This window comes from Zeugodacus cucurbitae, chromosome 5 (assembly GCF_028554725.1).
Source record: "Zeugodacus cucurbitae isolate PBARC_wt_2022May chromosome 5, idZeuCucr1.2, whole genome shotgun sequence".
NCBI lineage: Eukaryota > Metazoa > Arthropoda > Insecta > Diptera > Tephritidae > Zeugodacus > Zeugodacus cucurbitae.
The window spans coordinates 74394315-74416176 of record NC_071670.1 but is presented as its reverse complement, the minus strand read 5'-3'; the positions used below and the strand labels follow the sequence as shown (position 1 = coordinate 74416176).

At 34.7% G+C, this 21862-nt stretch overlaps 5 protein-coding genes across 7 annotated transcripts; 3 read left to right on the top strand and 2 right to left on the bottom strand.

The window, feature by feature from the left end:
• Nucleotides 1-314: 314 nt before the first annotated feature.
• Nucleotides 315-4963, top strand: LOC105212819 (glutathione S-transferase theta-1). Its single transcript, XM_011185107.3, has 4 exons — nucleotides 315-555; nucleotides 3402-3688; nucleotides 4045-4180; nucleotides 4299-4963. The coding sequence occupies exons 1-4, from the start codon at nucleotides 441-443 to the stop codon at nucleotides 4463-4465; spliced, it is 705 nt and encodes a 234-aa protein (XP_011183409.3). The 5' UTR covers nucleotides 315-440; the 3' UTR covers nucleotides 4466-4963.
• Nucleotides 4964-5115: 152 nt separating this feature from the next.
• On the top strand, nucleotides 5116-8996 carry LOC105212815 (mediator of RNA polymerase II transcription subunit 8). 2 transcript variants are annotated; one of them, XM_054231910.1, is made up of 4 exons: nucleotides 5116-5540; nucleotides 7868-8026; nucleotides 8079-8421; nucleotides 8484-8996. In XM_054231910.1, the coding sequence occupies exons 1-4, from the start codon at nucleotides 5490-5492 to the stop codon at nucleotides 8732-8734; spliced, it is 804 nt and encodes a 267-aa protein (XP_054087885.1). In that variant the 5' UTR covers nucleotides 5116-5489; the 3' UTR covers nucleotides 8735-8996. The 2 variants fall into 2 exon arrangements, with proteins under 2 accessions (XP_054087885.1, XP_011183406.1); XM_011185104.3 differs by lacking the exon at nucleotides 5116-5540 and having other exon boundaries at nucleotides 7772-8026.
• A 164-nt stretch (nucleotides 8997-9160) lies between these two features.
• On the top strand, nucleotides 9161-10424 carry LOC105212816 (coiled-coil domain-containing protein 34-like). Its single transcript, XM_011185105.3, has 3 exons — nucleotides 9161-9321; nucleotides 9399-9647; nucleotides 9716-10424. Exons 1-3 carry the CDS (start codon nucleotides 9161-9163, stop codon nucleotides 10194-10196), a joined length of 891 nt encoding a protein of 296 aa, XP_011183407.1. The 3' UTR covers nucleotides 10197-10424.
• LOC105212818 (thymidylate synthase) lies at nucleotides 9688-13311 on the bottom strand. The gene is made up of 2 exons (XM_011185106.3): nucleotides 11666-13311; nucleotides 9688-11611 (listed from the first exon to the last, which is right to left on the bottom strand). The coding sequence occupies exons 1-2, from the start codon at nucleotides 11865-11867 to the stop codon at nucleotides 10800-10802; spliced, it is 1014 nt and encodes a 337-aa protein (XP_011183408.1). The 5' UTR covers nucleotides 11868-13311; the 3' UTR covers nucleotides 9688-10799.
• Nucleotides 13312-13377: 66 nt separating this feature from the next.
• On the bottom strand, nucleotides 13378-20804 carry LOC105212814 (uncharacterized). Of its 2 annotated transcripts, XR_008471449.1 has the most exons (3): nucleotides 20651-20804; nucleotides 14728-20373; nucleotides 13378-13889 (listed from the first exon to the last, which is right to left on the bottom strand). XR_008471449.1 is itself a non-coding variant. In XM_054231906.1 (2 exons), the coding sequence occupies exons 1-2, from the start codon at nucleotides 20777-20779 to the stop codon at nucleotides 15244-15246; spliced, it is 5259 nt and encodes a 1752-aa protein (XP_054087881.1). In that variant the 5' UTR covers nucleotides 20780-20804; the 3' UTR covers nucleotides 14686-15243. The 2 variants fall into 2 exon arrangements, 1 of the variants encoding a protein (XP_054087881.1); XM_054231906.1 differs by lacking the exon at nucleotides 13378-13889 and having other exon boundaries at nucleotides 14686-20373.
• Nucleotides 20805-21862: the final 1058 nt, after the last annotated feature.

Sequence of the window (21862 nt, the reverse complement as noted above, 5' to 3'; positions counted from 1 at the left end):
GTACATACATACGCGGTTTACGTATTTGTATACTTTATCATAGCTATTTACTAGGCGTAAGCAAACCAGGCAAATAATCTGGCGTAATGGACAACAGACTTTGAGATTGTGCAGTATATACATATGTATAGGAAAAGCAATAAAGAGATAATACAGAAAACAAAACGAAAGCGTAAATGAAAATATTCGGTCGGCCGGCTTTTGCAGGTGCCGCACTTGACTTCGTTCATTGTTCGTATTGTCGTTTATACTGGTGCGCCAGCGTAGCCCGTTTAAAAGTCATCCGACGCTTATTAAACAGTTGTCACTTTCAAATGCAGCTCAGTTTACTTTAAACAGCGATCAAAGACGGAAAGCCCAAATTAATAAAATTTATACAACACTTGGTTTTGCATAAAAATTTTAAAATAAGTTTTGATTTGAAAACATAAAAAAGGAAAATGCAACAAGTAAAATTTTATTTTAATTTTTTAAATCAGTCGAGTCGTGCATTGTATATTTTATTGGAAGCATCGAAAATACCTTTCGAAGCTATACCTATATCAATTCTTAAAGGCAAGAACAAATTCTATTCAATCAACATTTGAAGTAAATAATACGGGTATAAATTGATAATAGTTGTTTTCATCGATACTTTATGTAGCCCAAACCTGTGATGATTCAAATACAGACACCAGTATTCAAAATGTGAATGTTAGAATGGTATGGTATAGCAATACATACATACATATCCGCAAATACTATATACTTGCATTTTTATGCATTAAATATGTACATATTTACACATAGTATGTCATGTCACCTGGAGCAATTTATTATCATACATACATACATACATACATATGTTAAATGTATAGGAAAGTAGGTTTGAAAAAATCAACCAGTTCAAAGTGATGATTTTGGTAAAATACGCTTCGAGCCTTTGTCTGGAATAATTGATAATGTTTAGAATAATTCAAATTGTCGACAATAAATGTGTTTAATTTAATATTAGCTGTCATCGATTGGCTAAGCATTGTAGAGAAGCCAAAAGAACGCACTTCCCTGTAATTGAAACAGACAGGCGGAACTTATGGTGCAAGCCTGCGCTAAAATGTCCTCTTAATCATGCGCAATAGTGTTGAACCATTTTCTTCGGTGGATAAATACTTAAATACTTTTTATCTCTTTGTTTCGAGCTGCGCCTATGCATTAGCTTTCTTCTATAAGATGAATATTTGAGAACTGTTATCAGAAAGTTGCTTATTTTAGCGAAGTATTTGAAAGATGCAACGAAGACGTACTCTTACTTAATACTCGGCTAACTCTGATCCTATCATGTAAATAAAATATTAATTGATGATTTTAGCTTATGTGAATAAATTTGTCTCATTTAATCAGCATATATTTAATTAGCAGATTAGCGAAGACTACGTGACTAAATATACAAAAATTGTTATATTCACTATCATCATGATGTGTAATCAAATTTTAAGTGGTATTGTTTATTTTTTTCATTCTATCTATTTCAATCGATTTCTTCACTTCTTAAAATGTTTACTAATTCCATGGCATATAAACTAATGCAACTTATTATCGCTGCTTTGAAGTTCAATACACGTTTACGTTTAATGCATTGACTTAGGAGCAATCTTTACATTCTTATTAATATATACATATGTATGTACATATGTACACATAATGCAACATATAGCCTTTCATACATATGTATGTATGTAAGTTAACTCACGCAAATAACTCGTGAACTGATAAATTATAATATCAACAAGATTAAATTAGCTTTTCATTTGACATTTTTAGTCTAAAAGTAAACAAGTTGAATATACATACATATATAAATGTGTTTATTTTACTATGTACATACAAATATTATTCCACTTAGGTTTGTTTATGAATTTCATAAATATGTTAGTATGTTAATATTTTAATTCGAAAGAGTGATACTTACCGCTTGTATTATTCTAGTAGTTTGAATCTAAGACCATTAAAATGTAGGTTGTGTTGAGGTCCCGCTGTAATTCTATATTTTTATACTCTCGCAACAAAGTTGCTAAGAGAGTATTATAGTTTTGTTCACATAACGGTTGTTTGTAACACCTAAACTAAACGAGTTAGATATAGGGTTTTATATACCAAAGTGATCAGGATGAAGAGTGGAGCTCAAATCCGGATGTCTGTCTGTCTGTCCGTCCGTCCATCCCTCTGTGCAAGCTGTAACTTGAGTAAAAATTAAGATATCTTGATGAAACTTGGCACACTTATTTCTTGGCACCATAGGAAGGTTGCTTCCGAAGATGGGCAAAATCGGACCACTGCCACGCCACATAAAGTGCCATAACTAAGCCATAAATAAAGCTATGGAAATAAAATTTGGTGCAAAGGATCGCACTATGAAGGGGCATATTTGGATGTAATTTTTTTGGAGAAGTGAGCGTGGTCCCGCCCTCAAATAGGTTTTTTGTATATATATCGCAAACCAATAAAGCTATATAAACTAAACTTTCTGCAGTCGTTTCTTTTAGCCACTTCTTAATACAGTCTACAAATGAAAGAAATCGGATAATAACCACGCCCACCTCCCATACAAAGGTTAGGTTCAAAATTACTAAAAGTGGGTTAACTCACTAACGATAAACTTCAGAAACAGTAAATTTCACATAAGAAATGGCGGATGGAAGCTGCACTCAGATTTTTTTACAAAATGGAAAATGGGCGTAGCGTCGCCCACTTATGGGTAAAAACCATATCTCATGAACCATTCGACCGATTTCAATGAAACTTGGTTTGTAATAGTTTCCTTACCTCCCAATAATATGTTGTGAAAATTGGCCAAATCGGTTCACAACCACGCCTACTTCCTATATATCAGTTCTTTGAAGATGATTTGAATCGTTTACTTTACAATATATAAAGTAAGCACTAGTGAAGATATCGGTGTAGAACTTTGCTCAAATACTACGTTTATAGTGTGGCAGCCCCATTCTAACAATCGCCGAAATCGGACCATAGGTTTTTCCCCATATATCGAACATGAGGACCTCGGTGCTTCTAACCTAATATTAGGGTTTCCAACTTTCAATGGACTTTAGACAATATATATGACGAATATGTGGGTCAAATTGTGTATTATATAATATTAATAAAGTTAAATAAATAAATTGCGAGAGTATAAAATGTTCGGTTGCGGTTACAATTTATTCTTTCTAGAACAAGATGAGGTTGTTATTGTCAATTGGCTTTATTATTTTTATTTTGCGGTGGATAAGAACTATTATAATTAACTGGTTAATTTATTGTGAATACACTTATTAAAAATTTTGGTCAAAAAGTTTGAGACAACTGAGGAATGAAAAGCTTTAAAATATTTATTTAAATACTTATGTATTTATTTTTTTGCCCAGGTGAACATTTAACTGGCGAATTTCGTGATAAAGTAAGTCAATTTAAATGCTTGCCCGTTATAAACGATGACAATTTATCTTTGGTTGGGAGTATCACTATATTTCGACACCTAAATCGAGAGAAAATTGTCCCGGAGCACTGGTATCCACGACGCAATTATGGTCGCAGTCGTGTCGATGAATTCCTTGAATGGCAACAGCGCAATATTGGCATGACATCCGGCGACTACTTTAAACAAAAATGGCTTTTGCCTATTTTAAACAAGGCATCTCCTGACGACAAGAATGTACGTTCCCGTATGTATATATGTAAATAGGTCTATTCTTTATAGAATATTTAGAAAATAAGCTGAATAACACTTTTTAGAGCTGCTAACAATTAGATCATATAACGGACAAAACCAAACCCAAAAAGCTTAGACCGTGGTCCTGCAATCGATTGCCCATTACTAAGTGTGAATATTCGTATTTGAAAAATAAACATAATTAAAAGCATGGCATGTAGGAAACTAGTCCTACAACAATATAATCGTAATACGAATATCTACATTTTACCTTTGGATTGGGAATCAACAATGATAGCATAACAACGGTCTTACTTTTCCATTTGTATTAATTCTTATTTTTCCATAAATTTCAATAGGTCAGTGTTATAACTGAATGTCTAAATCAAAATTTGAAGAGCTTTGAAAACCACTTTCTTAATAAAAACAAGTTCGTCATTGGTGAAAATATTTCGTATGCGGATTTGAAGGCAATTTGCGATATTGATCAATCAAGTAAGCTATTTTTCATAATCAAAATATTTTAATACAACAAATGAATGTATATGATTATTGTATCTACGCTGTATTCATAGTCGTCTCAATATAAATACAACTGTTTTTTTAATTGCAGAATTCATAGGATTCGATCCCTTTAATCATCATCCAAAGTTGGGTAAATGGTATGACAGAGTAAGAGAAGAGTTGGGACCATATTATAAGAAAGTAGCTAATGAATTTGATAATAAATTACGAACTGCAGAAAAAAAGATACCGGAAGTCATGTATCTTCAACAATAAACAATGTGTATGTAACATACATACATTCAATAATCTTTAAGTTATTTACATTTTGTTAAATGATATTAGATTTGTATTTTAATATTTTTGGTTACAATCCTGATGCTAGTCGTCGATCGACTTGTTAATTTTGTCGTTATTATTAATTATAGGAACTAAGAAATGAACATTGATACTTGTACTTTGAATAACTATAAGAATTTTTATACATGTTGTTAAATATTATAAATTCGTATTTATCTGAATATTTTTAAATGAAAAATATTAATATCTGAATATTTAACAAAACTCTGTCTAATATTAATAACCTAAATTTTGGCGAATTTTGATGACATGTAACAGCAAAAAAATCTGACTTCTGAGTTCATTTTCATGTATGATTTACAAAGAAGTAGTGTAGTGAAATTGAAGGTTTAAATTATAACAGCCAGTGATAGTTCAGCAACCAGCTCATTAGTAACTGATCACGATTTCTAATAAAAAAGAATCGAAAAAACAGTCTTCGAAATTACTTAATTTGATTTATAGTTAAAGACAGTGGTTGCAATCCACATAATCCATCAAGATATAATAGCTGCCATCGATTGGTCACTTCTCTACTCGCTATCTTTGGGCGCTGCTCGCCTGTCAAAAATTTTACATGTGAAAGCAACAACAAAGATATTTGGTTGAATTCGTGCTGGAGAGTATGCGAATATCTCATTAAAATTTCAATAGTCGCTTGCTGAGTGCTACCAAGTTTTGTTTTACTCATTTTAGAACCATTTTCCTATTGTGAACGGCTCAAAGAAGAAATTACTGTCAAAATAATAAAAATTGTTACACACAAATTTGAAATTGAAAAGGGCAGGCGAAGATAAATCGTTAAGACATAGACGGTGGTTGAAGAGTTCAGTGCGACCAAGTATATACAATTCGATTTCAAGGCTGCCAGTTTGTATGGAAATTCGGAAAGTTTGTTCGATTGGCTTGTCTATAGCAGTTAGCCAATCGATGACAGCTAATCATTCAAAGATATCACGTGATGATATGTTGGAATTATATTATATTAGTACCTATATATGTATGTATATGTGTAAGTAAATTTTTCATTTTGCGGAGACAGTTAGACAGTTCATTATACCCATGATACCCATATTAAACATTAGCTTAATTGGATTGGTCATATCTCTATTCGCTATCTTTGGTCGCTGTTCGCTTGTCAAAACTTTTACATGTGAAAGCCATATCTATTTGAATTCCTACAAAAGAATATGCGAATACCTCATAAAAAATTCTATCTCCGATTGAGTGAGTGCTACCATATTTTGTTTTACATTTTAGACCATTCACATTGGTAAAATTGGTTAATAGACAAATTATTGTCAAAAAGGACAATACAAATATATTTATTTAATATTTTTAACTTGATATAAATTGTAATTGATTAAAAAATACAAAGCATGGGCGCAGCTAAGGTGTAAAACAAATTTAAAAAATTTTACATGTGAAAGCAAAAAAATAAGTTATCTAGTAGAATTCGTGCAGGAGATTACGCGATAGAATTTTTAATGAGGTTTCCGCATAGTATCCCTCGATTTCAGGTTTTTTTTGTGATAACTATCAACATGGTTATTGTGCATATAAACAAAACTGTATAAAAATTTAAATGCAAATATTTATTTTACTTAAAGCAAATATTAAACTAATTCATATAAAATAAAGGCACGATTCCGATTACTTTGGCGGTCGGGGTTTGACAACTCCGATCGGTATAAATGGGGTATCGGGTGAAAGAGGAGCTCTCCAGAGCAGGAATATATATAAATTCTTGATTGGACTTATAGTTTTTAAAATATTCATGTTTAAAAGTCCAATTTTTTCTATAAGTAACACATGGAATTTCACACACTGTAACACTATTTTCTCACATTTTTCACTTCACATATTGAAAATTACACTATTAACATTCAATTTAATTCAAAATATAGATTTATTTAAGATTTTTTAAGTAAACATTACTTATTTTAAAAATCACTTAGCACACTAATAGCTGAAAAGGTTTCTGTGTTTACAATTATGTGGAAAACGAGCGTTGTCACATGTTAGAAACCATAGATGATATATTTTTTAATGACTGTGTTTTATTTATGTATTAGCATATCAAAGTTTTTTGTTGTAGAACTCTCTTCTGCATCAATGATGTATATAAAAAATCTTTCGAGGGATGTCCGAAGTTTTTTTCGTGTAAAACTCCTTTCTGCACTGGCGGCCTTCGGCCGCGCTTTAAAAAAATAACCATGGCCGAGCCAAAACCGGGGTGTCCAAAGTTTTTTTCGCGTAGAACTCCTTTCTGCACTGGAGGCCTTCGGCCGCGCTTTAAAAAAATAACCCTGGTCGAGCCAAAACTGGGGTGTCCAAAGTTTTTTTTCGTGTAGAACTCCTTTCTGCACTGGCGGCCTTCGGCCACGCTTTAAAAAAATAACCCTGGTCGAGCCAAAACTAGGGTGTCCAAAGTTTTTTTTCGAGTAGAACTCCTCTCTGCACTGGCGGCCTTCGGCCGCGCTTCAAAAAAATTACCCTGGTCGAGCCAAAACCAGGTGTGTTCGAAGTTTTTTCGCGTAGAACTCCTTTCTGGTCAAGCCAATACAAGTGTTAACAAAATTAAAGGCTGTCCTCGATATGATTTTTAAAAATTTATTTCGTTTAATAAAAGAAGAGGAATTTTGGCAAAAAAGAGGAATTTATGGATGAATTTATATATGGTATCTACAATGTGGCAACGCTCGTTTTCTGCATAATTGTAAACACATAACTCTTAGAGTGGAAAGTGATTTTTGAAACATATAATTCTGACTTTAAAATTATATAATAAAAGTAAAATGTACATTTAATGCAACGCCTACAGTTTTATTTAATATATTTGAGGTGAAAAAAGTGCGTAAAATGTGTTAAAGTGTATTAAATTGTGTGAAATAGCTAGTTGAAAATTTTGATTTTTTTATCTTTAAAGCGGAATATCTCGAAAACTAGTCGTCTGCGGTACCTATTACCCTATATATTTTTGAATCGGGAGGACGTCCTCTTTCCAACGGTGTAATCAGATCGCGGCGCCATAGAAATCGGAATTGTGCCAAAATAAATATGTGGAAACAATTTAATGACGTGATAGTGTATAATAAGTGCATTAGATAAATTAAAAATTAACTAATAATCCCACATAAAATTTGTGAAATTTTCAACTTAATGTCAACATAAAGCGTTATATGTGACATGGGCTTAATAATTCCAATTGGTGATCGAAATCGATAAAAACTAATCGAAATATTTTAGTCGAATATTTTGTTTCACATATTTAGCAGCATTAAACAAGGACTTGAGAATAACATTTTTAAGAACAATATCACAATTTTTAAAATGCAGCGCGAAGAAAAACAAATGGAAATGACGTTAGACGCTATTTTAAGTAGGTTAAATGACCTAAAAATGTCTATTGGTGGGATGATACAGAAGCTTGAGACCGAGTACGAAATAATTAACTGGCCAACCTTTCTTGATAATTTCGCTATCATATCAAGTCATGTAAATAATTATAAAATAATATGAGCAGGTTTTTAACTATTTATACTCTCAGTTAACAGGTTTGTCAAAAATCCTCGCTAAAGAAGTTTGTCCACCGCTACGTAATCGTACGGTTCTCCCATTAATGTTATCGCAAGACCGTGATGAGTCGTTAATAAATCTTACACAGGGACGCGTTCCCGTGTTTTCACATGACATTGTACCAGATTATTTGCGCACGAAACCGGACCCACTTACTGAACAAAAGCTAAATCAAGGTGAACAAAAGGCTGCGAATTTAACGACAGAAGCGGCAATGAAACAAGTAACACAGTACAATAAAGTCGTGTCTCACGTACTAGATATGGTTTGTAAAGCTCGGGAGGAATGGGAGATTGAATCATCCACCAGAGCAGGTTAGAAAACGATATAAAATATATTTTGTCACATTAGTAATAATTTGTTGATTATTTTTCAGGAATTCAACAAACAAGCAGTATGGCAGATACCCATGCGCTGGTCGCCGCGGTGGGAATGGGCAAAGGTTTAAAAGTCAACGTTCCATTAAATGTGGCAACAGGACCAGCCAATATGATGGTTCCGCCTCAACGTGCTTCTGCACCGATTACTTCGGTCAGTCCAGGTGGTGTCGGTCAAATTAACAAGGCTCCCTCCGGCATTAAAACAAATATAAAACCTGCTATGCAAGTTCACCAATTTTCACGATAGTCAATAATTTATATACTTTAGAAATTTATCATACGATGATTTTATAAAATTCTATTTATAATTCGTTTAAGGGGTGAATTGTTAAATACTTAAGAGCTAGCTAATGTTAGTCTAATATTTTGATACGGTGGTTGAAAACGGAATCACTACTGTGGTTGGGTGAACTCTGTTTCGGAAAACTATTAATATATTGGCAACCTGTTCCAACACACTCAAAATTATATTTCAAAGCGCTTAAAAAATATATTTAATTCCATTTTAATTCATTTTTTTGTGAATATTTTTCTGTCCAAATTTTGATCCAAATAACAATCAAAAACGAGAAAACCATATATTTTAAAATATTTTTTTTTTGAAAACGGTTCCTGGTAATCCCTTGACATTTACGGTATAGTAATATATAGAAGCTGCTGGAATAATTTTGTAATGGCGTTCTACACCACCCGGGTTGACGATAATGGTAATGAAATTGAACGTCGTCATTCGGCACGTAGCTTGGCAATTTCCCTTAGTGCTAGTAGCACAAGTACTAATACGTCTCGCGTCAACCTAAGTTCACGAAGTTGCGAAACAAAGGCTAGCGTCAGGTATTAATTCGTGGAAAGTGTTTCCTCAAAAGATACTTGTCCTGAACGTAAATGTGAGTTATTGTTATTATTTGTAGATACATCAATCCTGCAGCTTTTATAGAAAAAACACCAGATCAAAGTGAGACTAGTAGTATAAACGAAGAGAGTAAACTACAACCACCATCGGAGAATCAGAGCGATATTGTACCACCTTTGGATTTGCAGTCAGAAGACAATTATCCTACTACGCGTGACTATACTTTCTCTTATCGCAAACACTGCGAAGCTGCTAAGATTGTTTTAAAACCAGACTTAGCATATGAAACATGGTTATCTGCCAAAAGGTTTCGATATCTGAACATTAACTAAAATTTATTTTATTTATTTTTTTTATTCAATAACGTTTTAATAGAAAACTTATTTCCGATGAAGCTGCGCGTCGCCGTAAGGCTGAAGAACAGAAACGTAAGGAACAAGAGGCGAGAAAACGTCTTTCAGAAGAAAAGTTTCAACAGTGGTTGAAATCTAAATCACGGCAAACTCGTTCGAATGAAATAATTAAAACTCATGTCGAACAGGATGAAAAACCCTTAAAATCTCAAATTATTGAGGAAGAAGCACAAGCTAAATTGGAGGCTTGGGAACGCACTAAACAAATAGAGGTGGAACAACGACGTAATATTAAGAAGAAAGAAGAAGAACGACGCCGGGCTATGGAAGAACAGCGACGGCAAATGGCCGCTGAAGCGTGGAAAAAATGGTTAGCTGAGGTGGATAAGAAACCTCGACCGGTGCCACTTAATCGTGGAATATTCACGTTGCGTGGGACTATATCCGATATTTTTGTTAACCCGAACGAGTGGCAAAGTACAATACCTTTAGACGAAGACTGATACTTTGCATTGAAATATCACTGCTTTTATTTAATTAATTCGTAATTCAATAGTGTTTACATATCAACTCAACATTTATTGGAATGCTTGGAAGTTGAAATGTTTTAGAACTACCAAATTTTGTGGTGTGATATTATAAATGCATATTCACTTATAAATTGCATATTGTATATTTCCACGGAACTGTACGAATTTTATCAAAGAAAGTAAGTGTTATTCTCTTATACATTTACCGTACTATTAAATTGGTATAAAATCCGCTAATTGCGATGATTCCATCGAGGAAACTACTTTTAGCAAAATTTGATAAAAGCAAAAACACTTATCTTTAGAGTAAAAAAAAAATACGTATAGAGATTTAACTAGCAATGAATAAAAACTTGTTACACGTCCAAAATGTATTAATTTTAACTTTTCTAATAAAAAACTATTTTTGATGGACAAATAATTGTAAACTACGAAAGGTTAATCATTAAAATTTTAAACCATACTGAAGAGAACGGGTTCTTTCGACATCGTTGCAATATATCGAGGCAATCGACGTACTTTTTCATTTCATTGCAGTACAAATTTTATATCTACACTTTTAAGCGTGTGTATGTATTAAACAGCCATTTCCATTGAAATTTTTGGGTATGGATTGTAGTTGATAAGTTCAAAGTCCGTAAAAGTAAAATCTTCAATGCATTTCATCTCACGCTTAATAACTAATTTAGGAAACGCACGAGGTTTACGCGTTAGCTGTTCTGTTAGCGCCTCGATATGATTGTTATAAACGTGTGCATCGCCTAAAGTGTGGACGAAGTCCCCTGGTCGGAGATCAGTAATGTGAGCAATCATATAGGTAAGCAACGCGTATGATGCAATATTGAATGGTACACCTAATCCCATGTCAGCACTACGTTGGTATAATTGACAAGACAACTCTCCATTGGCAACAAAAAATTGTGCAAGACAATGACAAGGGGGCAGAGCCATTTGAGGTATATCGACAGGATTCCACGCAGACATTATAATACGTCGATCATTTGGATTGTTTCTGATTGTGTTAATCACTTCCTGAAGTTGATCCACTCCCTCACCTTTGTAACTGTCTTTGCAATTCCTGTACTTGGCCCCAAAATGACGCCATTGAAAACCGTAAACTGGACCTAGATCACCTTCTTCGCGATTGGAAAACCCACATTTGTCCAAAAACTCTCGTTTACTATTTCCATCCCATATGTGGATATTTTTTTCTTGAAGTATTTTAGCGTCTGTTTGACCATGAACAAACCACAGCAATTCTTCAGCGACCGCTCGCCAGAATACTCGCTTTGTAGTTAATAATGGAAAACTATTTCGGAGATCAAATCGCATTTGGGCACCAAAAATTGACCGAGTACCAACGCCAGTTCTATCCGGTCGATTTACACCTGTAGATGAGATTAAAATTATCATATTTGGGAAATGTAGTGTACTCAATTTACCATTAGCAATAATTTTTTGAATAAGGTCCAAGTATTGCTGCTCGTCTAGATTTAGTTCAGAACTACGCGGTTCTTGTTTATTGGAGTCGCTGTTCATTTTGTATTCAATGTATCTTTGATCTATAAATTCATATATCCCTCTAAATTCCGAATAAGAATAACGAACTGATAGGAAAACTATCAAGACCAAAGGCGCGATCATAAATTTTTGGCGCTCTTTAGATTTCCAGGGTTTCCGAGCCTTTAGGTACGTGTGTGCATAAATAAATAATATTAGCTTTTACCCAATTGTAACGAAAATTACAAAAGTAATTCTTTTGTTCATACAAATTTAGTTTTCCTTAAGTTCTATAAAATTGTAATTTGTTTCATTGCATTTTGAAGCATTCAATATATGTATGCCTGCTGTCGCTACTTCACAAGCTGGTTTATTCAGATAATAAATACGCAATCAATTTATAGCCGTCGATTGTGATAGTATTATCTGGCAATAAATCGTATTAACTTAAGTCAATTACTGGTTAAATTATACGTTAATTACAAGAGTAAAGTGCTTATGAGTTTTAACGGGACTTCTCGACACGATATCTTCCATTACCTATTGACTGTCATCTAATACCCCTGACAGACGGCGGCGTTAATTCTGATTAACTGTTTTAATCGGGGTTAATTCGAGAGTTATCTCAGTTAACTCCGTTTGGTAACTCCCATTTAATCGTCAAAAATTTTGAGAGTTAGTGGGAGTTCGTGGCATTTTCGTTGGCAACATTGTTAAACATGGCCGATTTTAACTTATTTTGAATGAAAATATGCAATACTGACAGCTGTTTTTCAATTATATGTAAACAAAAACATTTCGCATGCAATGAAATAGCATATTTTTTCTAAAACAGTTCTAATAATAACGTACTTATGTATATTTTTTTAGTAATTAGTAATTTTGTACTAATTGTGCGGCTAACAACCGCAATATTTGCTTTCTATACAATTTTATTTTACCAAAATAGAGATATTATTGCCAATCAGCTGTTATGGGTGTTTATAACTCGTTTTGCTGCCGTCTGTCACTGATTAAAAGCGCAGTCAATCCGAATTAACTTTGCCGTCTGTCTAGGCTATTAAGTGGCTAATATAAGCCAAACAAAATCTTTTGTGTGGGCACTTTATATTAGCTAAGAGTTATAAAAAAGCCAATAGAATAGTGCGTAATTCCTGGCCTGCGCTAAAATGTTCTCTTAATCATGCGCAATATTGTTGTACCATTTTTTAGGTGGAGAAATACAGTGGAACTTCTATAACTGGAAGATCTCCATAACTCGAACTTTGGAATTGGCAATAGCGTTTATACATGAAATTTCGTACAAATTTCCTTCCATAACTCGAACTCTTGAATCGGCAATAGAAGTAAAATTTCATAGAAATACCCTTCCTTACTACCCTTTTCGACCAGGGCATAATACAAATAATAAAATGTTACTATCGAGGTACAATTTTAAATGAGTCCCTCTATACCGTATGGAGGCGAACAAAAACTAAGATATTACACTTATGGATAAATCATCTAACAAAGAAATGGGATACAGACGTCAAGAGCCAAACAATAGCAAAGTGCAACCAACGAAATTATAGAATACATATTTTAACGTATGTGTGTATTTTAACGTATGTGCATAAAGCTTTTAGCATAGTAAATATATGAAAATGTGCAAATCTACATTTTAAAGCTTTTTAAAAATATTTATTTTGTAATGAAAAATTCTATAACTCGAAGTCTCTCTAACTCGAAGTTTTTTTGTGGATTATGGTGATTCGAGTTAGAGAAGTTCCACTGTACTTAAATCTGCGTAAAAATATTTTTTTATCCCTTTGTTTCGAGCTGAGGTTATGCATTAGGTTTTATTTAATCAATTAAAATGTACTCCAAAGTTAAAACAACAAAAATATAAATTCGAATTGTCATTTTTGTTAAAAAATTTTCCTTTGAGTCGCTTGTGCTGCTGATGTGACAAGCAAGCAGCGCCCAAAGATAGCGAGCAGAGAAGTGACCAATCGATTACATCTATGTATTATAACATAAGCATGACGCCAGCCAAGTATATTCGCCACTTCTCTGCTCGCTATCTTTGGGCGCTGCTCGTCTGTCAAAAAATTTACATATTGTAACGAAAATGACACCAGAACAAACTAGAATTGACAATCGAAATCGATAACTTGCCAGATCTATCTAGACATCAATATTCGTAGTTGCCAGAATGGTTGAGTGACGATAACATGCTAGCAATCGACTATAAAAGGGCTGTCGGACTGGCAGCAAGACACAGTTCTAATAAGAGAGTTGTCGAGTGCGGACAATTGTAAGGAGAGAGTTGTCGAGTAAAGTGTAAACAAGCTATAAGTTAGAGTTGCAAAGTAGAGTATTAAGTAATAAAGTGTTAAATTATAAGGAATTGGAAATAAAGATTAGTGTATAGCCATTAAAGTGTGACTTTTATTTGACAATCCAGTGATCGAACTCAGGGAAGAGTTTTAGAGTAAACGACAGATTTTGGAAATCCGTTACAATATGAAAGCAAAAACAAAATTATCTAGTTGAATTCGTACAGGAAATGTTCGTGTTTTTTGCGTTATGACACTATTCATGTAAATTAGCGATATGTACTTGTCTATTGCTTTCTATTGATAAATGACGACATAACATAGCTTTCTGATAATTAACCGTTTGGTCGCTTTTCTGTTAACTGTAGTATATTTCACATGTTCATTGATGAAATTTCATTGTAATTGGTGCTTGTGACTGCTATGTTTATTCATGAATCATGATTAGTCATTTATGGTCATCGTTTTTTTTTTTGTATCAGCACTCGCCTCTTTGTCGAGGCTATTAAATGGTTTTTAGTCATATTTAGTTATAATTAACATATCCACCACGTGTATTAATTAAACATAATTTTAATAATATGACAAGCTTTGTCATTTTCGGAACTAACTTATTAAAATCCTTCGGTGATAAAAACGATAAGTTTATAATTTTAGTTGAATATTTTTAATTTACAATGATTTACAAATTATCAAAGTATATTCAACAAAGTGAACTAAGTATATGACAATTAATTTTTCTTTACCCGAATTTGCCTTTGTTTTAAATTTTGAAATTCAAAAGTAAACAAATTTCAAACAAAAAAAAAATATATATATTTTTAATGAATAAAATAAGATGTCGAATACTTTCTGCTTGTGGAAAACAACTCATGGAAGAAATGTACCAATGTTTTGTGCTCTAACTGACAAATTGCAACAAATTTTATCAATCTATATTATATTGTTCAAGATAAAAAAAGTCGGGTTAATGTAAACAAATACTTGAATTGTTTACTATTTTATTGTCAAAGAAGGGTATGTCAAATACTTAGTTCACTTTGTTGAATACACTTTGAAAATTATCACTTAGCGAAGGTACAGGTTTTAAGTTTTCGAAAATAGGTAAGGTATGCGTAAGTTGTCTATAGAATAAGAATTAATCGATTTCGGACTATCTTTACAAAAGTGGACTGTATTGACGACGGCTTTTGTTTCGGGATTCAAGCGAACTCTTCTATGAAATCTTCTTTGGAAAAGCATTTGGCCTTCCGTTTGTCTACACATTTTAGTTTGTCTGAGTCAAAACGATCACCACTTTCGCAACGAAGATGAGTGATCTTTGTTTTGTGATTCTTTTTCACACATCGGTAGTATTTTTTGCAATCTTTAGGGTCTGGATATACGTCATCTTCGTCACATTTGCTGTCTTTGATTTTCTTTAAGATTTTCTTAATTAATTCCTTCTGCTCGCTTGATGCACTTTCGTCATCTTCGTCATCGGGCTTGCTTTCAATTTTAACGTTTTCCTCTTGGAAGTCCTTACTATCTTTGGATTCTTTACTATTTGTCCCAGATTTGTTTTCCACCGATGTATTATTGTTTTGACGTTTTTCAGGTAAAGAAATTTCACTTGATTCTTTTTCTACTGTTTCCTTCTCTACTGTTTCTTCTTTACGCTTATTGTTCCTGGAATTCTTTTGCTTCTTCGACTTTTTGCTATTGCTGTTTGATGTTTCTTCAATGGAGCCATCTTCTTTAAGCACAGATTTAGAAGAGTTTGCTTCACTTGATTCTGCTTCTATAGTTTCTTGATGGTTAGGCTTTTTGGTCGATGTAGGCCGTCGAGATCCAAGTGGGTGCTTTGGTAAAAACACCATACCATTATTTGCTTCTTCATTCGTATTGCTTCCCTTACTACGAGAGTACAGATACCATTTCGTAAGGCCAGTATGTAAATCACTAGAATGGATTGCTGACGTATGGTCAAAAAGTTTGTTTGGTCCTGCTGAAGCGCTAGAATCGGTTGGAATATTAATATTCGCTGGTTGGCTTGTATCAGAATCGATTCGAATGTTTGGACTAATCGGTGTGTTAGGATTCACTGTTGAGGACTTCGGCTTCACATGGTCAAGATTTGTTGAAATAGTGTGACTGATTGATCCCCTAGTATTAACAGGTGAGTTTGAAGTAACTGGTGCCTTTGGTACACCTGGTTGATTCCTAGACGGGGCATAATTTTCTACCACTTCCTCCGTTAATACTGGTACTTTCAGTTCAACTTGCAAAATTGGGTTTGCAGATGCTACTGGCGAACTTACTGTAAATTGATTTGTATCATCTAAGGGGGAGTTATGCTGAAATACTAAGCTAGGATTTGCCGATGGGCTAGAATTAGACTCCACTGGTGCCCTTGAAATTGCTGGACTAGGATCCGATGCAATACTTGGAATGGTTGCTGTATTAGGATCAATTGATGCATTTAATTCGACTGAGATGTCAGGGTTCACTGGTAAGCTTGAAATGGTTGGGGAGTTGGGATCCCATGAAGTACTCGGAATAATTGGTTTGGGTTTTTCCACTGGAATGTTTGCTGCATTAGGCTTTCCACTTAACTCGATAGGGATATTGGAGTCTATTGGGGAGTTATGCTCAACTGGTAAAAGGGAACTTTCTGGTGCACTAGGATCAGATGGAGTCTTCGCATCTTTTGCTTTGTTTGCATCCTTTGATTCGATTATAATGTCTTCTGGTGAGTTATGTTCAACTGGAAACATTGAGCTAACTGGTTTGCTAGGATCAGATGAGGCACTTGGAATAATTGTATTAGTTTGATTTACTGGAATGCTTATTGTATTTGGACCAGTTGATGAACTTATATCGATCGGAATTTTAGGATCCACTGGTGAATTATGTTCAACTGGTAAGTTTGAACTTGCCAGTGTGCTAGGATCAGATGAGACCAGTGATGAAGTAGGTTTCACTGGTGAGCTTGAAATTGATGGTTTTCTGGAATCTGATGAAATACTTGGAATGTTTGGAATGGTTTGATCCACTGGAATGGTTGTTGCATTAGGATCAGTTGACGAACTTAAGTCGATCAGGTTATTAGGGTCCACTGGTGGATTATGTTGAACTGGTAAGTTTGAACTTGTCAGTGCGCTAAGATCAGATGAGACCATTGATGAAATAGGTTCCACTGGTAAGCTTGAACTTGCTGGTTTGGTAGAATCCGATGAAGTACTTTGAATGTTTGGGTTGGTTTGATCCACTGGAATGGTTGTTGCATTAGGATCAGTTGACGAACTTAAGTCGATCAGGTTATTAGGGTCCACTGGTGAATTATGTTCAATTGGTAAGTTTGAACTTGTCAGGGTGCTAAGATTAGATGTGACCACTGATGAAATAGGTTCCACTGGTAAGCTTGAACTTGCTGGTTTGGTAGAATCCGATGAAGTACTTTGAATGTTTGGGTTGGTTTGATCCACTGGAATGGTTGTTGCATTAGGATCAGTCGACGAACTTAAGTCGATCGGGCTATTAGGGTCCACTGGTGAATTATGTTCAACTGGTAAGTTTGAACTTGCCAGTGTGCTAAGATTAGATGTGACCACTGATGAAATATGTTCCACTGGTAAGCTTGAACTTGCTGGTTTGGTAGAATCCGATGAAGTACTTTGAATGTTTGGGTTGGTTTGATCCACTGGAATGGTTGTTGCATTAGGATCAGTCGACGAACTTAAGTCGATCGGGCTATTAGGGTCCACTGGTGAGTTATGTTCAACTGGTAAGTTTGAACTTGCCAGTGTGCTAGGATCAGATGAGACCACTGATGAAATAGGTTCCAATGGTAAGCTTGAACTTGCTGGTTTGGTAGAATCCGATGAAGTACTTTGAATGTTTGGATTGGTTTGATCCACTGGAATGGTTGTTGCATTAGGATCAGTCGACGAACTTAAGTCGATCGGGCTATTAGGGTCCACTGGTGAGTTATGTTCAACTGGTAAGTTTGAACTTGCCAGTGTGCTAGGATCAGATGAGACCACTGATGAAATAGGTTCCAATGGTAAGCTTGAACTTGCTGGTTTGCTAGAATCCGATACAATACTTGGAATGTTTGGAGAGGTTTGATCCACCGGAATGGTTGTTGCATTAGGATCAGTTGACGAACTTAAGTCGATCAGGTTATTAGGGTCCACTGGTGAATTATGTTCAACTGGTAAGTTTGAACTTGTCAGTGTGCTAAGATTAGATGTGACCACTGATGAAATAGGTTCCACTGGTAAGCTTGAACTTGCTGGTTTGCTAGAATCCGATACAATACTTGGAATGTTTGGAGAGGTTTGATCCACCGGAATGGTTGTTGCATTAGGATCAGTTGACGAACTTAAGTCGATCAGGTTATTAGGGTCCACTGGTGAATTATGTTCAACTGGTAAGTTTGAACTTGTCAGTGTGCTAAGATTAGATGTGACCACTGATGAAATAGGTTCCACTGGTAAGCTTGAACTTGCTGGTTTGCTAGAATCCGATACAATACTTGGAATGTTTGGAGAGGTTTGATCCACCGGAATGGTTGTTGCATTAGGATCAGTTGACGAACTTAAGTCGATCAGGTTATTAGGGTCCACTGGTGAAATCTGTTCAACTGGTAAGTTTGAACTTGTCAGTGTGGTAAGATCAGAAGAGACCACTGATGAAATAGGTTCCACTGGTAAGCTTGAACTTGCTGGTTTGCTAGAATCCGATACAATACTTGGAATGTTTGGAGAGGTTTGATCCACCGGAATGGTTGTTGCATTAGGATAGGTTGACGAACTTAAGTCGATCAGGTTATTAGGGTCCACTGGTGAATTATGTTCAACTGGTAAGTTTGAACTTGTCAGTGTGCTAAGATTAGATGTGACCACTGATGAAATAGGTTCCACTGGTAAGCTTGAACTTGCTGGTTTGGTAGAATCCGATGAAGTACTTTGAATGTTTGGGTGGGTTTGATCCACTGGAATGGTTGTTGCATTAGGATCAGTCGACGAACTTAAGTCGATCGGGTTTTTAGGGTCCACTGGTGAATTTTGTTCAACTGGTAAACTTGAACTTGCAGGTGTGCTAGGAACAGACGAAAAATTTGGAATAACTGTATTGATTTCATCCACAGGAGTGGTAGTTGCATTAGGATCAGCTGAAGAACTTAATTCGATCGGGATGTTAGGGTCCACTTGCGGATTATGCTCAACTGGTAAACTATTACTTATAAGTGTGCTGGGATGAGTTGAAACATTTCCATTGATTGGACTGTTTGGAACTGCAGTGGGAGTTTTATTCTGTATATTTGACTCACTCAGGTTAACTGGCGTATTAGAATCAAAAGCAATCGTTTGTTCTATTAGTGTTGTTGTTTCTAGTGGTTCGATTATTGGAGAAGTACCGGTTGATCCTTCTGGAAATATTGTGGGATATGCATCTATTGGTGTTTTCGTTTCAAAAGACACATATTGCCCTACACTTTCTGTCATTGTAGCTCCAGGATATATATCTGTTATTGAACCTGGAGATTCAGGCGTGGATATTGTCGAATAATAATTGTCCGTGAAATTGTGATCAGAGGGAATGTTTCGAACTGTTGTTGTTTCAGAAGCTTGATTTTTTAGAGCTAATTCATCTATAGAAATATGCGTAATATCTACTATTGATCCGGCCTCTAAGTGATTATTGGATTTAACTGGTAAACTGGAGTCATCCGATGTAATTGGAGTCAATGTGGTGTAAATGTCTGATGGTATAGTTGTTCCGTCTTGAAACGTCGTAGTTTCTATAATTCCATTCGTTGTGGTCTCCAGAGCTGAACTAGTGGTAAAGGGAATGTTTGTGTCAGCTAATTGCGATCCGAGTGTATTATAGGCGTTCGGATTATCTGTTAAAAAGGTCGTCCATATTGAACCATCTGCGGCAGTAGTTGTGTCAACAGGAATAATTGATGGCTCTTTATTAACTACGACATCTGTTGTGGTTTCTGGTATTGCAGACGTGGATTCCCATTTTAGTGGAATAATTTTTATGGGATCTTCAGTAGATATCGAGTTGACAGGTACTTGCTCTGAGGTGATTAGGGGTGCTGCTTGAGGTGCTGTTGTGGACAACTTAAGCGGTATACAAATTTCTACTCCATCATTTACGCAGCGGTGGTTAGAGGGACACTGAATGACGTTGCCCGCAGCATAGGTATTACCTTGAGCATCCCATTCACAATGCTTGTACTTTAAGGGGCCGACACACACATATTCTTTGCCAAAACAGTTAATACCTTGGGTTACACCATATACACTTGCTTCTTGGGCTGCAACTGATGATGCGAACTGCAAACAAAACAATAATACCACTTTAAATATGAGGAATTCTTAAGAAAGTCAGTGAGTTATTCGGACTAAAAATTGTTGTTCCTCTATCAAACACAAAAATCAAATAATTATTTTTCACTTTAAGGATACACCTCTATTTAACACAGTTGGATTTTCAACATTTGAATAAATAACACTATGAACAATTTGAATTTAGTATAAGTTTCAAACGTTTTGCCTGAAGACCGAAGAGTCGTTAGATTTTAGTGTGCGGTTGGAAATCCGATCTCTTTACCAGTAGTAGCAATGTCAACCCGGGGGCTTTCATCGTAGTCATCATTGTGTTCGAAAGTTTTTCGTTACTAATGATTTGCTGTGACCGTCTTTGCCTTTTATATGGAAATTTTATCTTAGAAAACTTCATTCAAAATGCTTCATCAAGATAAGGCATAGTATGTATATACATTAACCTTTTTGGCGAATTAGTACAAACATTGTCTAAGATAACACCAATATCAGATCAAGAATATGCGGATATGTTGATGTGCGCGAGAATTTACGATGCTGCAGCTTGTTGGCTGATCTCACTTAGTTTGTCTTTTAACTTGTGTAAAATATAATGCTTCTCAAGTGTATGCAATAGCGGAGATTGTCGCACTGTTGTTCTTACAGATTTATGTATCTGGTTATGCATAAAGTGTTTCCAGCTTAAATGAACCTCCTGATTTGGAGCCCCTTCTCAATTAAAATGAAATTAATACGATTTTATATACGTTTTGTTAACGCACGAACATATAGTTTCCATTATATTTTTCTACTTTATTATTATTATAGCGCACGCTCGAAAACATGAACGCTCTAAAACGTGAACACCCAGAAACGAGAACACTTTTTTCTGCATTGACTGTTGGAAAATAAAAAGCACCGCGTAATTCAGAGCTGTCCAAAATTTAAAAATCTATTTATCGTTTGTTTATCCGTGTGGGTAATAAGAACTGACAATATAGTGCTTTATTTGTTCAAAGAGAAAACCAAAACCCTGCATTTAAACGTAATTACACGTTTATATTTTTGGAGTTTTCGAAAACATTTTAATTAGTTCTCGTTTTCGAGCGTGCGCTGTATTTATTGAGGACAATTATTAAAGACATTACATAATTATGCACAATGAAAAGTTAAGGTCTATTTTATACCAATTATTTATGTTTTAGCAATGTTTCCCACCAATTAAACTGGTCCCTTTAAATGGAGAATACTGTTCTCATTTTCCAAAAAGAAAATTTGAAAGACACTTGTTATCTGCATAAGTCCATGTGATTCATTGCAAAATAAATTAATAACTGAAATTCATTTAGATCTTTCTGAAACTGCTTTCATATTATATTATGTACATATATATAGTATATGCATGTACATACATATATTAAAATGAAAATGCAATATAACACCTATGAGTCACTATGTTCCAATGCCTTAATGTTTGTTTGATTTCTTTATATTGTAAATA

Bases quoted from the DNA above. Each gene is read 5' to 3' on its own strand.
- LOC105212819 (XM_011185107.3), top strand. From the start codon at position 441: ATGCAACAAGTAAAATTTTATTTTAATTTTTTAAATCAGTCGAGTCGT. The intron at 3,689-4,044 runs GTACGTTCCCGT...AAATTTCAATAG, and splicing joins CATCTCCTGACGACAAGAAT to GTCAGTGTTATAACTGAATG. The intron at 4,181-4,298 runs GTAAGCTATTTT...TTTTAATTGCAG, and splicing joins TTGCGATATTGATCAATCAA to AATTCATAGGATTCGATCCC.
- LOC105212815 (XM_054231910.1), top strand. From the start codon at position 5,490: ATGATATGTTGGAATTATATTATATTAGTACCTATATATGTATGTATA. The intron at 8,027-8,078 runs GTAAATAATTAT...TTATACTCTCAG, and splicing joins TCGCTATCATATCAAGTCAT to TTAACAGGTTTGTCAAAAAT. The intron at 8,422-8,483 runs GTTAGAAAACGA...ATTATTTTTCAG, and splicing joins TGAATCATCCACCAGAGCAG to GAATTCAACAAACAAGCAGT.
- LOC105212816 (XM_011185105.3), top strand. From the start codon at position 9,161: ATGGCGTTCTACACCACCCGGGTTGACGATAATGGTAATGAAATTGAA. The intron at 9,322-9,398 runs GTATTAATTCGT...TATTATTTGTAG, and splicing joins GAAACAAAGGCTAGCGTCAG to ATACATCAATCCTGCAGCTT. The intron at 9,648-9,715 runs GTTTCGATATCT...ACGTTTTAATAG, and splicing joins ACATGGTTATCTGCCAAAAG to AAAACTTATTTCCGATGAAG.
- LOC105212818 (XM_011185106.3), bottom strand. From the start codon at position 11,867: ATGATCGCGCCTTTGGTCTTGATAGTTTTCCTATCAGTTCGTTATTCT. The intron at 11,612-11,665 runs GTAAATTGAGTA...TCTCATCTACAG, and splicing joins TCAAAAAATTATTGCTAATG to GTGTAAATCGACCGGATAGA.
- LOC105212814 (XM_054231906.1), bottom strand. From the start codon at position 20,779: ATGAAGTTTTCTAAGATAAAATTTCCATATAAAAGGCAAAGACGGTCA. The intron at 20,374-20,650 runs GTAAAGAGATCG...TTTTGTTTGCAG, and splicing joins GGTTGACATTGCTACTACTG to TTCGCATCATCAGTTGCAGC.